This window comes from Macaca thibetana, chromosome 1 (assembly GCF_024542745.1).
Source record: "Macaca thibetana thibetana isolate TM-01 chromosome 1, ASM2454274v1, whole genome shotgun sequence".
NCBI lineage: Eukaryota > Metazoa > Chordata > Mammalia > Primates > Cercopithecidae > Macaca > Macaca thibetana.
In genome coordinates this window covers 191550980-191568069 of record NC_065578.1, presented here as the reverse complement: position 1 = coordinate 191568069, position 17090 = coordinate 191550980, and the positions used below count along the sequence as shown (strand labels likewise).

The following is a 17090-nucleotide window of genomic DNA, read 5'->3' as shown; positions in this document are numbered from 1 at the left end:
CTCAGTTACACACACACACATCCTGCAATCACGTCTCCCAACCTGAAGGAATGACTTGATGGTTGGAATCTGTACCCTTCTCTTAAGCAAAGATTCCCACAAAGTTCAAGGCAGAGAATGTTGGGTAAGAAAATTTTATTTCACAATGCAAAGGGTTATGTGAGATCCAACTGTATTCTATCTGAAGCATTAGAAGCCAATTGTAGTAAATGCATCTTACTTATGTTCGATGCTGGCCAGAGGAGCTATTCTGCTTCCTTTAGAAGTTATGCTTTTCATTGTGGCTTGTGGTAACCATGTAACATGCAAGAGCAATGGTTTTCAGGAAGAAACTATTATACCTTATAGCTTTTGCCCCAAATCACAAGAAAACTTGAACTATGTCATTAAACATCCCATAAATGCTGACAGAAGAAAAGGATATTTATTCTCATATGAAATTGTCTATGCCCTCAGACTACAATTCCTGCATAGTCAGATGGTGACCATGTTCATCCTTGTGGATTAATGAAAACCTGGAAAGCAGTCAGAGCTGCCTGGGCCCTGGGCCCTCAGGAGCCCTGAGCATCTTCTTCTGACATTGCTGGTACAGCTTGAAGGCTTTTCACATCTTGGAGAGCTTGATGTCATAAGTGACCATGTTCAAGTTGTCCCAGGCAAAGAGTTTCTTCTCCAGGGGGTTGTAGTCAATCATGCTGCTGTACTTGTAGCGGTTCTTGAATGGGATGGTCAGGGTCTTGCTGATACCTGTGCCTGTGTCATAAGCAAAGTTGACGGTTGCATCTGCTGAGGAGTAGCTGCTAACGGTGTACAAGGTGCCACAGATGATGAAGGCATTGGCGACTGACTGCTTACGAATGTTCGTCTCCCAGGTTTGTTCAAGTTCCAGATTCTCTGGGTTCAGTTTGGAGAGGACAATGGCACCTTTGGCCTCATCAGTACTGTAAATGACCCAGAGGCCTGATTCATCCACAGCCAAGTCAATGTCTGTGTAGCCACCCCAAGAATACGGGAACTGTCCGTGGTAGCCGGCTCCAGGGATTTCCTTCTCAGCCTTCACTGTCTCGGTATTCAGCTCATATCTTATGACAGTTCTGGACTCAGCGCCCTGGAAATAGAGGCTCCCCGAGTATACCACAGCACCGGTGCTTTCCAGTGGCCTGGGCAGTATGTGAACCTTAGAAGGGTAGCCCTGCATAAACTGGCTGATGAGGTCATACTCAAAAACCTGGCGGACATCTGTGCCAACTGTGTCAATTCTCCATGTGGTCTCCCGGGTGTAGGGGTAGGTGGGCTTGGGATCTCGCATCCACACACCATACTTGCCAGTAATTGTTTCTGCTGTTCTCAGCGTGAGAGGCTCTCCTACCCAAACTAGTTCTCCACATCCTGGTGAATTCAGAAAAGAAAACGAAGCACCACTTAATCCATAATCTTTCCAAACACAGACAGTGATCATGCGGAAGCTTGGCAGAGCCAGTAGATGTGAGAGCCCTAGGGACAAATCGTCTGGGTTTAAAGACAGGCTCTGCCACCCACTGGCTGTGTGACTTTCAGTAAGTTACTTAGCTCTCTATGCCTCAGTTATCGCATTTGTAAAAGGGGATACTAATAGTCTTTTGGGTAGTAGGGCTGTTGTAAATTTTGAATGTAATTATATATGTTAAGTGCTTGGTATAGAGTAAATATGTGGTAAATGCTATGTGATCAATCTGTGTTTCATGTTATTGACAATTATTGCTACCACTGAGGGGCATGCATGGGAGTGGGAGCTACAAATATTTAAAGTACAATTCACTCAGTATCAGTTGTAAGGATGAAAGTTGCACGGAGGGCTTCAACTGCATTTGTAATATTCTACTTAAGCTGAGCAGGGACTCATGGGTATTCATTGTATTACTTATTGTGACTTTCATGCCTGGTTTGTTTCATTACTATAAGATAGGAGAGAGAAAAATCAACTCATAAGAATAATCTCCATACAACAAAGTTTTTCGAGCCCGATCTGATGAGTCATATATTTCATACATCATTTTAATATAATAAACATGAAAATAATTATTTTTTTGAGACAGGGTCTTGCACTGTTACCTAGGCTGGAGTGCAGTGGTGCAATCACAGTGCACTGCAGCCTCGACCTCCCAGGTTCAAGCAGTTCTCCCATCTCAGCCTCCTGAGTTGCTGGGACTACAGGTGCCTGCTATCACTCCTGGCTAATTTGGTTTAGAAAATAATTTTTTAAATGTAGTGAGGAGACTGTTGAAAATTTAGAGTTACCAGAATCACAACGGATGTCTGTAATTTTTTTTTTTTTTTTTTTTTTTTTTTGAGACGGAGTCTCACTCTGTCACCCAGGCTGGAGGGTAGTGGCGTGATCTTGGCTCACTGCAACCTCTGTCTCCTGGGTTCAAGCAATTCTCCGGCCTCAGCCTCCCAAGTAGCTGGGATTACAGATGCGTGCCACCATGCCTGGCTAATTTTTGTATTTTTAGTAGAGACAGTGTTTCACCATATTGGCCAGGCTGGTCTTGAACTCCTGACCTCAAGTGATCCGCCAGCCTCAGCCTCCCAAAGCACTGGGATAACAGGAGTGAGCCACCGCGCCTGGCCCAGATTTCTCTACTTTTAATGGGCACCTTCGGTTTCCTCATAGAAGGTAGAAACACTTTGCTGCTCATATCTTAGAGAACCGTGTTTTAAATATTTTATAACCACTCTTTGCGTGCATGCCCTTCAGTGCCAGTAATCATTGTCAATAACATGGATAGTCAAAGTTTCTGGAAATCACAGTATTAGTCATAAAGTTGGACTTTCAGGGAACACTTTGAAGAGAGCCAAACTGTACTTTTCCTAAGTGGCCAAAGTTCAGAAAACATACTGTTAGTAACAGATTGTGGCTGAGATGGTGCTTGGTGTACACCTGTCCCTAAAATAAAGATATGAAGGCGCTACTGAAAAATGTAACTTCTCAAGTATACTTAATTCTACATGACAATCAAGGGGATGAAATCAACACATCTCTCATCTTGCCCTGTGCAGCCCAGCCCAGCCTCCCAAGTGTGGGTGATTGGATAGAGGGCTTTGTTAGGGAAAGGCTGGCTCCTGCAGACCTGCTCTGACAAGGGAACAGAGCGAGAGAGAGTTCTGTTCTTCTCCTCCCCTCCCTCTGCTCCCAGGGAAGTTAGTTTCCCCTTTGGGTGGGCATTTACCCTATACTGATTCTCTGAAACACAGCACTAGACATGAATAAAGACCATATGGGCACAAAAGGGAAGAAACCTTAACTTCATACCGTTGTCTCCCTCTCTACTCTGGAGATGGCCAGATGGGCTCTCCTTCAAAATTCGGGAAGCAGGAACTTCAGTTAGCTCGGACTTCAGTTCCTGGAAGGCCAAAGTGTCCAAATTCCATGTAGAAACTGCATTAAAAGAAAGAGACAAAATTTTACTATAAGAAAAATATGGCCCAAGGATTGACTATGTTGAGGATGACATTTGAATAGGCTGCCGGCTGGGCATGGTGGCTCATGCCTATAATTCCAGTACTTTGGGAGGCTGAGGCAGGCAGATCACCAGAGGTCAGGAGTTCGAGACCAGCCTGGCCAACATGGTGAAACCCTGTCTTTGCTAAAAATACCAAAAACCAGCTGGGTGTGGTGGCAGGCTCCCGTAATCCCAGCTTCTTGGGAGGCTGAGGCAGGAGAATTGCTTGAACCCAGGAGGTGGAAGTTGCAGTGAGCCAAGACTGCACTATTGCGTTTCAGCTTGGGCAACAAGAATGAAACTCTGTCTCAAAACTAACTAACTAGATAAGTAGGCTCCCAAAGATATGGTGTTTGAGATTTGATTTTAAATAAGGACTGGGGATGGGGTAGGGGTCAGAGAAGGGAAGATAAAAACTGATTGGACTGTGCTGATAACGGCTGGGCCTGAGTGATGGCTACATTGGAGTTCATTGTAGTCTCTATACTTTTGTGAATGTTTGAACAATCCCATAATTAAAAATCTCATAAATAATAAATTGCATAGCAATGTGCCTGCCTTACAGTAGGATATTCAAAATCAAATAAGGTTTTAATTAATTTCCACTAGAAGGACTGATTTGTGAATAGGTGAGCTGTAATTTCAGGAATATGGAGACAGTCCTCAGCATCTTCTTAGATGTCTGAATTTCAACAATTAAAAATTCACGAAAAATTAGCTGGGCATGGTGGTAAGCATCTGCAGTCCTAGGTACTTGGGAGGCAGATGTGGGAGGATTGCTTGAGCCCAGGAGTTCAAGGCTGCATTGAGCTATGATCCTGCCACTGCACTCCAGCCTGGGTAACAGAGCAAGGCCCGGTCTCAAAAACAAACAAACAAACAAACAAAAAAAGAGGCCAGGCACAGTGACACACGCCTGAAATCCCAGCACTTTGGGAGGCCAAGGCGGGAGGATCACTTGAGGCCAGGAGTTCAAGATTAGCCTGGCCAACATCGCGAAATTCCATCTCTACTAAAAATACAAGAATTAGCCGGGTGTGGTGACACCTGCCTGTAGTTCCAGATACTCAGGAGGCTGAGGATCATTGAACCCAGGAGGCAGAGGTTGCAGGGAGCCAGGATTGTGCAACTATACTCCAGCCTGGGCAACAGAGCAAGACTCTGTCTCAAGAACAACAACAAAAAGAATTTAATTGTGGCTCGTATCTGTAATCCCAACACTTTGGGAGGCCAAGACGGGAGGAGCACTTGAGCCCAGTTGTTCAAGACCAGCTTGGGCAACAGAGGGAGACTCCTTCTCTTAAAAAAAAAAAAAAAAAAAAAGATTAAAATGTACTGCATGACTTAAGGTTCCTTCCCTTGTTATATGCAAATATTCTTGTAAGAAGTAACATATTAAGCTTTATACTTTCAGTAGAAATATTCTGCCTGATTCCTTTCTGAGACCAGTTTTGCATAATGGAGAGGCAGCGTGTGCACAGTTCCTACAGGAGTTTGGGGTGGGGGCGGTGCGCCATACAGAAGGGAAGCGGGTGGGCAGCCCTGGTTAGACAGTAAGTGATCACAGTGTGCTACATGTCTCTACTCTTGCTTAGGATTATGATCTCACAACAGTTCTTGAATACGAGGATGAGGCAATAGCCACAAGGAACAGGCTTGGCTGTTTTAAAATGCAGTTTGGCCAGGCATGGTGGCTCACACCTGTAATCCCAGCATTTTGGGAAGCCAAGGCAGACAGATCACTGGAGCCCAGGAGTTCAAGACAAACCTGGGTAACATGGTGAAACCCCATCTCTACAAAAAATACAAAACGTTAGCCAGGTGTGGTGATGTGTACCTGCAGTCCCAGCTACTTGGGAGGCTGAGGTGGGAGGATCACTGGAGCCCGGGAGGTCAAGGCTGTGGTGAGCAGTGACCGTACCACTGCACTCCAGCCCTGGCATAGAGTGAGACCCTGTCCTCCCCTCCAACCTCCCAAAAAACCCATCACGTGCACACAAAAACAAATAAAACGCAGGTTTGATGAGTATTCAGGTATGGCAAGGCCAACATCCCAGGAGGCAATTGTCACTGAAAAACAAGTTAAAGCCAAATTATGGAGACAGTAAAAAGATCAGCAGTTTTTGGGTGAGGAAGGGATGACGAGGTGAGGCACAGAGGATTTTTAGAGCAATGAATACTGTGTATGACGCTATAATGGTGGACACACGGCACTATGCATTTGTCCAAACCCATAGAAGGCGCAACACCAAAAATGAACCCTAATTTAAACTGTGGACCTTGGGTGATGTGATGCAGGTTCATCAGCTGTAACAACTGCTCTGGCGGGAGACGATGATAATCGGGGAGGCTGTGCATGTGTGGGGGGCAGTAGTATCTGGGAACTCTGTGTACTTTTCTCTCGATTTTGTTGTGAACATAAAACTGCTCTAAAAAAAAAAATCATTTTTACAAGTTGTTGTACTCACGGATCCCAAGAGGAAGGGGGCCACACTAAGCCCAGGAGGCCACCTGGGGAAGCACCAGGGTTGCTCCAGAGGAAGAGGGTGCCAGGGGAAAGTGTGGGAAAGAGCCTTTATTCTTTCTATGGGAAGAAAAGGGGAGGCAGGATAAGCAGGTTTAGGGTTGGGGAGTTTGAATAATTTCAGCAGGCTCTGAGGTCATAGGCATTTTCTCTAATTGTCTGGAACCAGGCCCTGGGGTGATTAGGTCAGGGGGACAGTGGCCTTGAGTTTGAGCCAGATGGAGGAGGTCACAGGGTGTGGGCTGTGGACTGGTTGGTTTGCATATGAAAGCTGTGCTCCCAGGCGAGTCCTTTGCTATCTGTAGGAACTGGAGGGGCAGTCCCTCCAGTGTTTGCAAGGCCCAGACAGCAAAGCATCAGAATAAAAACACACGCTTAATACACTGGGCTTTTCTCTTGCTGAACCTCTGAGTCACTTCTCTGCCCTTTGAGCAACTTATTCCCCACTCAGGATTCTCCGGTGTTCAGGACAGTGGGAGGAAAGTGAGTGCATCCCCTGAGGCCGGGGCGCCTACACAGCTGAGGGTCAGGAACACATGTTCTGCCTTTGATCATTTGTTTGCTCAACTCTCCTAAATTTAGATTTCTGGCAGAGAGGATCACCACAGCAGTCTTAGTCCTCTGGTTGTACCACATTTCATCAAAGCCACACATTATTTTACATTTTCACATCTCCGGAATCAGAGTACCTTGTTTGAGTTGCTGGGGTTCGGCTTCAACGAATTATAGTACTGGAAAAAAATTCTCCCTGGAAGGAGCGGAAGAAAACATTCAGCTAGCTCTCAGGTACGGGCTGGGCCAGACAGCCCTGCTGCCCACGGTGAGCCAGCTCAGCAGCTGCTGCAGCTGCCTACCCCCGATCCCAGCTACCCTTCTCTCCTCTCCACCCCTGCCTCTGTGGCTGCAGTTGTTCAACAAGCCTCCCTGAAAGTGTTAATGCCCTGGAGGTGGGTGGGTCCTCCATCCCTGGGATATCCCTCAGTCTAGAGTGCACCATGTGAGTAGTTAAAACCCAGAAGCTGGCCAGGCGCAGTGGCTCATGCCTGTAAACGCAGCACTTTGGGAGGCCGAGGTGGCGGAATTGCATAAGGCCAAGAGTTTGGGACCAGGCTGGGGAACATAGCGAGACCCCATCTCTACAAAAAATTAAAAAGTTAACTGGGTGTGGTGGTGCAGCCTGTGGTCTCAGCTACTCAGGAGGCTGAGGCAGGAGGATGGCTCTTGAGTCCAAGAGGGTAAGGCTGCAGTGAGCCATGATCATGCCACTGCACTCCAGCCTGGGTGACAGAATGAGACCCTGTCTTTAAAAAAAAAAAAAAAAAAGTCTCATAAGCCAAAATGTATAGGCAACTGAGGACATCCTCAGTGTGCATTCCAAACTCCAGGGGCAATTGGGAGTAGCCCCAGGGACATGGCAGGCTTTCATTATCCCTAGCCTCAAATCCACAGAGCTATTTATCCATCCTTTCAGTCACATTACTGGAGCACCTATTGAATAGAAGGCTGTGCTAGGTGCTCAAGATAAAAGGTGTCTAAGACACAAGTTTGTCTAATAGGCTAGTCTATGTTAAACACACACACACACACACACACACACACACACACAGTTGGTCCATGCCCTTAAGGAAATCATAATCTGGCAAAGTCCTCATAGCCGAGAAGGAAAATGGGTTTATTCCGGGCTGCTGCAGAAACCAGACTCTCTTGGACAATCCCAATGGCTCCTGAAGAGTCCTGGAAATTTTATTTCGTTCCCTGACTCTCCTTCTCCCTATCTGAGGTTCTGCGGGGATGAGGAAACCCCTTTGTTCTTCATTCTAAAGGTTGCATTGGCCTAGGAGGGTATCCAGGGCAGGGACTGATTCACTAGGTCAAATGGAGGTTCCTTAGACCAACCTGAGACCACTACCAGCTGCTTCCCTTCTCCCCTGGTGCAGGCACCACACACCTCTGGCAGGGACTTGGTGCTGCCCATGGGGGAGAGGGACAGGGTGCCCGAGGTTCCCTGTTCTTCTGTGCTGCCAGGGGGAGGTAAGAGAGCGTGACCCCCTTCCTGTACACAGGGTGGCAGAACCATCTGTAACCTCCTTCTGTGCTGCTGCCTCGCCCATTGCCACGCCTTCTCTCTTAGGCCCGAAACACACACCCAGGCTGTTAGGAGCAGCCCACCGCTGCGTGGCCTCCCCAGCCTCCTGCAATGTGCAGAGGCTTATATGATGTGGCAAACTCTTGCCAGGACAGTTTTTCAAAATCAGGGCATTAAGCAAGTTCCTTGAATTGAGCTGGTTTCCTTTCATCTGTACCTTTTCTCAGATCACTGCAGACTCTGCCTCAGGACAATTCAAATTTCATTGTCTCGACTCTTAGAATATAAGAGTTGCTGGGCGTGGTGGCTCACGCCTGTAATTCCAACACTTTGGGAGGCTGAGGTGGGTGGATCATGAGGTCAGGAGTTTGAGACCAGCCTGACCAACATGCTGAAACCCCATCTCTACTAAAAATACAAAAATTCGCCGGGCATGGTGGCGCATGCCTGTGATTCCAGCAACTAGGGAGTCTAAGGCAGGACAATCGTTTGAACCTGGAAGGCGAAGGTTGCAGTGAGCTGAGATCGTACCATTGGACTCCAGCCTGGGTGACAGAGAGAGACTGCAGACAGCACCTGATAAAGTTTAACTATCGCTACCACTTATTAAGTGTCTCTTATGAGCCAGTACTGTGCTGGGTGCTTGCTACTCACTACTTTCAAATAACGGTCCTAAAAGTGAACGTTAATATCCCGTTTTGCAAATGAGGAAACCGAGGTTCAGAAAGGTTAAGTAACATGCCCAAGGTCACACAGCTAAGTGGTGTAGCTGGGACTTGAACCCATGTCTTCCAAGGCCATGGCAGCTGTGAACTCTTCTATCCTGTGCTGAGGAGGTGTGTCAGTTAGAAACGTATTGCCTCTCAGAGCTGAGTGCACCCTTGCACGCATGCTGTCTGAAGAACAAGAGCTTTAAAGTGAGCACGATATTGAACTATCTCAGTAGAGGGCGCTGGAGGGACATCGTGGGAGGAAGAAGGTCTGCAGGTTTCCTGCCCTGCGTCCATAGGCGGTGCGACCGTGAGGACATTTGGTGGAGTCCTGCCCCAGCCACGGACCCAGAGCGAAGTTCTTCTGTGACCTCACAGCCACAGCCTGGCCATAGCCTTTCCACAGCCCTCCCAGCAAGGAACCCAGAGTCCCTGCACAGGGACCTCAGTGCTCGGGAGGCCTCCTGCCTGTGCCTGCCCTGACTCCCACCATACCCATGCCACGCGTTGCAGGTTGCCCTCCTCACCTGCACTGGGAGGCGGCCTATTGCAGCTGCAGACCACATGAGGCCTGCGCACATCAGCCACCTTCTCTCCTAGCTGATGTGCTGAACCTCACCTTCCCCTTCCAAGCTTGTCCGGCACCCTCCCTCAGCCCTAGGTGCCTGTGGAGTTCACTTCTATCTACAGTTGCTCTTTCATCACGGTCAGTAATCCTTTAAAGTAAACTTCCCCAGCTTAACCCACTGTGTGATTTCTATCTCCTGACTGGACCCAGATTTCTCCTGGAGGCTTTAGAAGAGCCTCAAAATGCTGCTCACCGCTTTGTGCGGTGACCCACTCCTGGGGCTGAGCTCAGGTCCCAGTGGGTTGCCCTATAAACTCTCAGCTCCCGGGCTGTGCACTCAATCCTCTTATCAGTTCTTCCACGCTCACTGGCAAAGAAGAGGCAGCAAAGGTGCCTGACTGGTGCTGGGTTCCCCGCCGGCTCCCACCATGGCCCTTACGGCTCTGAGCAAGGAGCCATTCAGTTTGTGCCTTGCAGGAGCCACTCCTTTTGTGCATTAGCTGGAATAAACATGAACTGCAATAAAATATAACGTCAGGAAATGGCTTCCAGGATGACTGCAAGGCCAGTTCCCAGTTGGCAGGGGAGATGGTTAAATTATGAGCCTGCTGGCTTCTTCTAGGTCATGTCAGCCAGGAGCATCTGGCAATGGTCAGCCTCCAGGAATGGAGCCATCTGGCATGCGGGTGGAAGCCCAGAATAGAGGATACAAGACCCAAAGGCAGAGAAGCAATCTCGTAAAGGGGCCTGGACCTAAGCCAGAAGTCGTAGCTCCTAGTTCAGCTCTTCCACGTCCTAGCTGTGTGACTTAGGATAAATGACTCCACCTCTCTGAGTCCCAGTATTCTGAGCTGAGTTGTTTAGATGATCACATAAGTATAAATGAAATGGCCCTCAATAAAGATGTGTCAACACTAAAATTTCTCTGGAATGTTTTAAAATCACTAACATTTCATTGTGAATGTGGAGGAAAACCAAAAAGAGGTTGTGAAAATATAAGGACTGGACTGTGTCAGATAGTTAGCATTTTTAGGGTTTTTATGTTTTAGGTTTGTGTTTTGTTTTTTTTTTGAGACAGAGTCTCACTCTGTCACCCAGGCTGGAGTACAGTGGCATGATCTCAGCTCATTACAACCTCTGCCTCCTGGGTTTAAGCAATTCTTCTGCCTCAGCCTCCCGAGTAGCTGGGATTACAGGTGCCTGCCACCATGCCTGGTTAATTTTTGTATTTTTAGTAGAGACACGGTTTTACCATATTGGCCAGGCTGATGTCAAACTCCTGACCTCGTGATCCACCTGCCTCAGCCTCCCAAAGTGCTGGGATTTACAGGCGTGAGCCACTGCGCCCAGCTGTTTTTTTTTTTTTTTTTTCCTAGGTTTTTAAAAATGTTAAATTCAGTCCTGTGGTTTAAAGGTTCATGTCTATTACAAAATTCTGGAAATGTTCTGTGTTCTCTGCCCTCACTTCTTTATAGACTTGCATTTTAGAGACCTCAGTCTGGAAACTGAATTTATTAACTCATTTGCCTATAGACATAGGCATTGTAATAATTTTCATAGATATTTTCTACCACTGATAAGTTCAGTCCATATTACATAAATGAAAGGAATGAAATAAAACAAGCTATGCCTACATATCTACAGGTTGTCAGAAACATCTTAGGAAAGTGAAGACTAGCTAATTGACTATTGTCCTGAGTACTGCTCTAACTTGTACTGTCTCTAGAATCAATGCATGTTATTAAAATGTTATGCACATGTTGCCATATTGATTATTGAATGATGCTTTAAAACAATAGTGGAACTCTGGCCGGGTGCAGTGGCTCATGCCTGTAATCCCAGCACTTTAGGAGGCCGAGGTGGGTGGATCACAAGGTCAGGAGTTCAAGACCAGCTTGACCAACATGGTGAAACCTCATTTCCACTAAAAATACAAAAATTAGCTGGGCATGGTGGTGTGTGCCTGTAATCCCAGCTACTTGGGAGGCTGAGGCAGGAGAATCGCTTGAACCCAGGAGGCAGAGGTTGCAGTGAGCCGAGACCGTGCCACTGCACTCCAGACCGGTGACAGAGCAAGACTCCATCTCCAAAAAAAAAAAAAAGGTGGAGCTTAAGCAAAAGAAGCCTTTCTAGTTATATTTTATCCACTGAGTGACCACTGTTCAGCACTGCACTGGGTGCTTCCCTGTGTGACTGCTAATTTGCATGATGACTCCCATGAGGGATTATCATCCCCATCCTATTCTGGGTAAGGAAAGGGAATCTGCAGCACTTGTGTTGAACATCTCGGGTTTCTCCCCTCCACCCTCCACTCACATCCTGCCCACCTTTTTGCAGTCATTGCTGAGGCAACCTGCCTCTTGCAGGTATCACCTGCGGGGACCTCGCCTCAGCCACCCTGGCCCAGCTTCTCTGACTTTCTGCATAGAAAATCTATAAGAACAGGCCGGATGCAGTAGCTCATGCCTGTAATCCCAGCACTTTGGGAGGTAAACATGGGTGGATACTTGAGGTCAGGAGTTCAAGAAGTTCAAGACCAGCCTGGCCAACATGGTGAAACCCTGTCTCTACTGAAGAAGAAAAAAAAATACAAAAGTTAGCTGGGCGTGGTGGTGTGCACCTGTAATCCCAGCTACTCGGGAGGCTGAGACAGGAGATTGCAGAGAGAAATCCAGGAGATGGAGGTTGCAGTGAGCCAAGATCGTGCCACCGCTCTCCAGCCCGGGGGACAGAGCAAGACTCCATCTAAAAAAAAAAACAGTCCACAAGAACAAACCTTGTCCCCACATCCGAGTATCATGGAAATGCAATATACTCCATGGGATAGCCCTTGGCCAAGAGGGTATCAAATCCATGGGGAAACACTCCCCTCTTCTGTCGCAGTCTACACAGCCCCTCTGAAGGGCTTGACGGGTTCAAACCTCCATTGCCCACTGTGGTGACCAGCTTGAGAAGGCCCCCACTTTGTGGCTTTCCTGCCTTCCCTGTCTCACTCTCCCCTGTCTCCACTTCTCTTCTCTAGGATCATGGTTCATATAAACCAACTGCACACAAGCCCTCTTCCTGGCTCTGTTCAACAGGAGACCAGTCCAAAGCAGGGGCTAAATAACAGACAAAGCAGGCCTTCTCTTGTGACAGTAATAACCAACTCTAATGTATCTTCTGGTAAATTATATCAATTATATATATTTTATTTTATATACAATAAAATTATATATTATACACAATAAAATTATATATATAATTGTATATATTTATATGTATTATATGTAACATATATATATTTTTTGAGACAGAGTCTCCCTGTGTCACCCAGGCTGGAGTGCAGTGGCGTGATCTTGGCTCACTGCAACGTCTGCCCCCCAGGTTCAAGCGATTCTCCTGCCTCAGCCTCTGGAGTACCTGGATTACAGGTGCCCACCACCACACCCGACTAATTTTTGTATTTTTAGTAGAGACAAAGTTTCACCATGTTGGCCAGGCTGGTCTCAAACTCCTGACCTCAAGTGATCTGCCCACCTCAGCCTCCCAAAGTGCTAAGGTTACAGGTGTGAGCCACCACACCTGGCCAATTATATATTTTTTCTACTTTTCAAAAACTATTATATATACATAAAATTTATATATGTACATATATGAAACTTTTATATAAGCCCAGAGTAGAAAAATTTCTATATAACTTTGTAATAATAGTTATGTAGTAAAATATGTCATATTATATATATGTATAAACAAGTGATTTCCATTGTTACAATGGAAAAAATTGTAGTTTTTTCCTACATAACAACTATTAATACATGATCAAGAAAGTGGTGGTAACAATTTGAGCTGCAGGTGGAATACGGAAAGGCTGCCTTCTCAGGCCTTACCTTTGTCCACTCAGCCTCACTAAGCTTCTCTACCCAAACCTCCACACCTAGTTCTTGCCACTCCTACAGACTTATATTCCAGCCTCCAGAATGCTCCCTTTTCCCTAGATCTGGAACCTTGAAACAGATCTTTTGTTCCAAGCATTCCTGTACCTTTCTGTCTTTTACCTTTAGGGTCTGTAAACCAGAGGTCAGCTAAATGTCCTGAAAGTCACTGAACCTCATGGCCAGGTGCAGTGGCTCACACCTGTAATCCCAGTGCTTTGGAAGGCCAAGGTGGGTTAGGAGTTCGAGACTAGCCTGACCAACATGGTGAAACCCCGTCTGTACTAAAAATACAAAATTGTCCTGGCATGGTGGCACATGCCTTTAATCCCAGCTACTTAGGAGGTTGAGGTAGGAAAATTACTTGAACCCAGGAGGCAGAGGTTTCAGTGAGCTGAGATCATGCCATTACACTCTAGCCTGGGCGACAAGAGTGAAACTCTGCAAAAGAGAGAGAGAGAGAGAGAGAGAGAGAGAGAGAGAGAAAGGAAAAGAAAGGAAAGAAAAGGAAGTCACTGAACCTCAGAGGAAGAGGCCAGAATTCTAGCTTTGCCACTAACTGGTAGGCGGCTATCAACAAACTGAATAACCTCTCTGGGCCTCAGTTTCCATATCTGCAAAAATCAGCCAGTGGTACCGGATGGTCGTTAGGTCCCTTTCCAGTTCCACATTCTTGTACTAATATAATTTCCTTCTTTTGAAAACCATCCGCTACTAGCAAAGAACTTCCATGTTTGGTCTTCAATATAATGGGATGTTGCCCTTATTTCAAAAGTGGAGTAGCTGGAAAGATCAAGAAGAAATATAAAATTAGGAAACACATCTAATAAATCCCCAAAGACTTGTTAAATGACCACAAAAGAAGTTTTTCAAGCCTGTAGAAAGACTGAAAGAATAGTACAATAAGCTCCCCATATACTTAGACTCACCAGTTTGCAATTCACCAGTTATTAATATGTTGCCACAGTTGTTTTACCTTTCTTTCTCTCACTATCTGTATATTTGCAGTCTTTCTTCAACTATCTGAAAGCAAATTGCAGACATCCTGACGCTTCACCCCTGGGTACTTAAGCATGTATCTCCTTAGAACAAAGATTTTATCCTTCACAACCACAGTATCATTATCTCACCAAGAAACTGAACATTAATACAGTAACATAGTAATGAGCAGTCTATATTCAAATTGCCTCAGTTACCCCAAACCTGTTCCTCATAGCCTTTTTCCCCCTTGGATGAACACACCAATCAAGACTCATGCACTACATTTGGTTAACACATTTCTTTAGTATCTTTAATATAGAAAAAACCCATCCCAACCCCTTTTTTCTTTCTTCCTTGGCACTGACATCTCTGACCCATCCAAACTAATTGTCCAACAACTGGATTTACTTGCTTAGTTCCTCATGATTAGACCACTTCCTCAACAGCGAATATTTGGGAGCACACTTTCACAAACAGTGACACAAATACTGTCTTCCCAGCTAATAAGAGGAGCATTCTCCCTCCCCCAACACACACACACACACACACACACAGACTCACCTTCAGGCAAGAAGGAACCAGGATGAACAGAAGAGCCTATCAGTCATCTCAAGAATTTGGTGACTTAAAAGCAGAGGTTCTCAGATTGGACTGAGTAAGAAAACTTTCAGAACAACATATTGAGGAAACTGACAGAGAGGTGCCACTTCTTTATTTTACCAAGGAAGGACATTTAAAAATAAACAAAAACTTACCACTTATTATCATTTCCTAAATCTATTGTAATTTCATAAATAAAGGTCATTTTAACACCAAAAGGTATGAATAACAATCTAAACAAAGGTTCAGAGAAGGATAGTGTTTTTCAAAAGGGACAGTGGGCAACTTTCTACTGCTCACATGCAGACACGTCTCACCCAGTCCTTTTATTTCTCCTTTTGCTACAGACTATCAAAACTGTTGTGGAGGGGCACAAGAACTCTGAACCACTAACCTAAATGAAGCTCTCAGGAGCTAAATTACTAGTAATATTTGAAGGTGATCGCTGTGCTTTCCTTATCTGTCTTGTGCTAGCTGTGCAGCCTCTGAGAGAAAGGGCAGGCAGGGAGGCCTGGGGCACCTGTAACAGGTCACTATGAGCCATATCACCTGCTGAACTCAGAGTCCCCCCACTCTGCATTCTTACCTTCTCTGGAGCCTGATGGCACATCCCGAGCAGTGTCTCGGGTCTGGGGACACTGGCCCCTTCTCAGCCTTGCTACCTCCTGGCTGCTGCTTTCCAACCTCCTGGCCAGATTCTCATTCTCTTGCCTCAGTCTCTTCTTCTCTTCCTCCAGAACTGACTTGTCTCGGAGGAGGTTGCTATAGGCAGTCTCTAACTCTCTGGTTTGGGTTTCCAGCTGGTCCCGCTCCCGCCTCAGGGTACCCAGCTCCCTCTGCAGCCCCTCCGGGGTCTCCTGGGGCCCGGCAGCCCGGTCCAAGGTCAACTGGTGGTGGAGGAGGCTCTCCAGGGAGCTGAGCCGAGCTTTGGTGGCCTCCAGGTCTAAGCGCTGGGTGCTGCTGTCTTTCTGTAGGTTATGGATGACTGACATGGCCTGGCTTTGCTCTGGGCAGCTGGATTCATTGGGACTGGCCACACTGAACGTATACTGGCATCGGCCACTCCGGTCATTGGCCTTCCGGAGCTGAGCTGTCCTGGCCCCCACATCCCACACCAGGCAGGCCAGAAGCAGCAGCTGGACAGCTGGCATCTCGGACCCAAAGCTGCAGCAACGTGCACAGAAGAACCTCAGTGCAGACGCTGGGTGAGGCTTCCTCTGGAAAGCTCTGCTGTGCTGAGAGGTGTCCGGATGGGTGGCCTTGCTGGCTCATGCCCGAGCTCCAGAGAGGTTTATATATACTGGGGAGCCAGCCCTTCATGAGGGAAAAGAGAGGTGGCCACGTGAGGCCGGGTGGGGCTGTGCACAGCGGGGGTTGCCTTCACACTGCCAGCAAGATTCTTAGAAAATAACCTTCCAGAAGTCTGTTTGGAGTTTCTTTTGAAAAAGAACATCCCGATTTATATACCCACACCCCAATAATAGTCCCTATGTCCCCACCTGATTTTACACACACACACACACACAAACACATATACAGACACACAAACACATGCACACACACACACTCTTACACATGTCCCCCTCATTCAACAGGACTACCAGTGTGCTGATTTCAACAAGGATATATTTCTAGTGTATATTTCCATTCACTCTACAAACTCATTGAGAACCGGCACTGTGCTAGGCACTATGCTAGGAAGTGGAGATCCAGACAAGTCCTTTAAGACACACGTAGCAGGGACAGAGACAAATAACAGCCAGCCAGAACACAAGGACGGCACCCCACCAGGCTCCAGGGAGAGCATTCCTATGGAATCTGCAGATTTCCTCCCTCACCCCTAGCTTTAAAACAACTGTGTATCTTTGGGAGAACTTTCTAATTTCAGTCTTGCGTCTCAGGCACCAATGTCAATGTTAGTCTCTAAATCAGTTCTTACCCTGTGTGTGTGCATGCGTATGTGTGTCTGTGTGTGTGTGTGCATGCCATGAACCTCACTGGTGAAACCTGGGGGACCCGTCTCAGAAAGATGTTTTTAAATATATAAAATATAGATTATAAAGGAAACAAATGATAATGAAATATAATTATCAAAATATTAAAAATTTAAAATAAACATATGTTTTGTTAACACGTTAAAAACAAGATCCAGCAGGAGGTCTAATTTCAAAGCAGTTTTTAGTGTAAATGATATTTCACTTACAACGTATCTGCAACAACTGTAA

At 46.4% G+C, this 17090-nt stretch overlaps 1 protein-coding gene across 1 annotated transcript; it reads right to left on the bottom strand.

Annotated features, from left to right (window-relative positions):
* Positions 1-540: 540 nt before the first annotated feature.
* On the bottom strand, positions 541-16269 carry MYOC (myocilin). Its single transcript, XM_050767899.1, has 3 exons — positions 15452-16269; positions 3293-3418; positions 541-1389 (listed from the first exon to the last, which is right to left on the bottom strand). Exons 1-3 carry the CDS (start codon positions 16014-16016, stop codon positions 605-607), a joined length of 1476 nt encoding a protein of 491 aa, XP_050623856.1. The 5' UTR covers positions 16017-16269; the 3' UTR covers positions 541-604.
* Between the last annotated feature and the right edge of the window lie 821 nt (positions 16270-17090).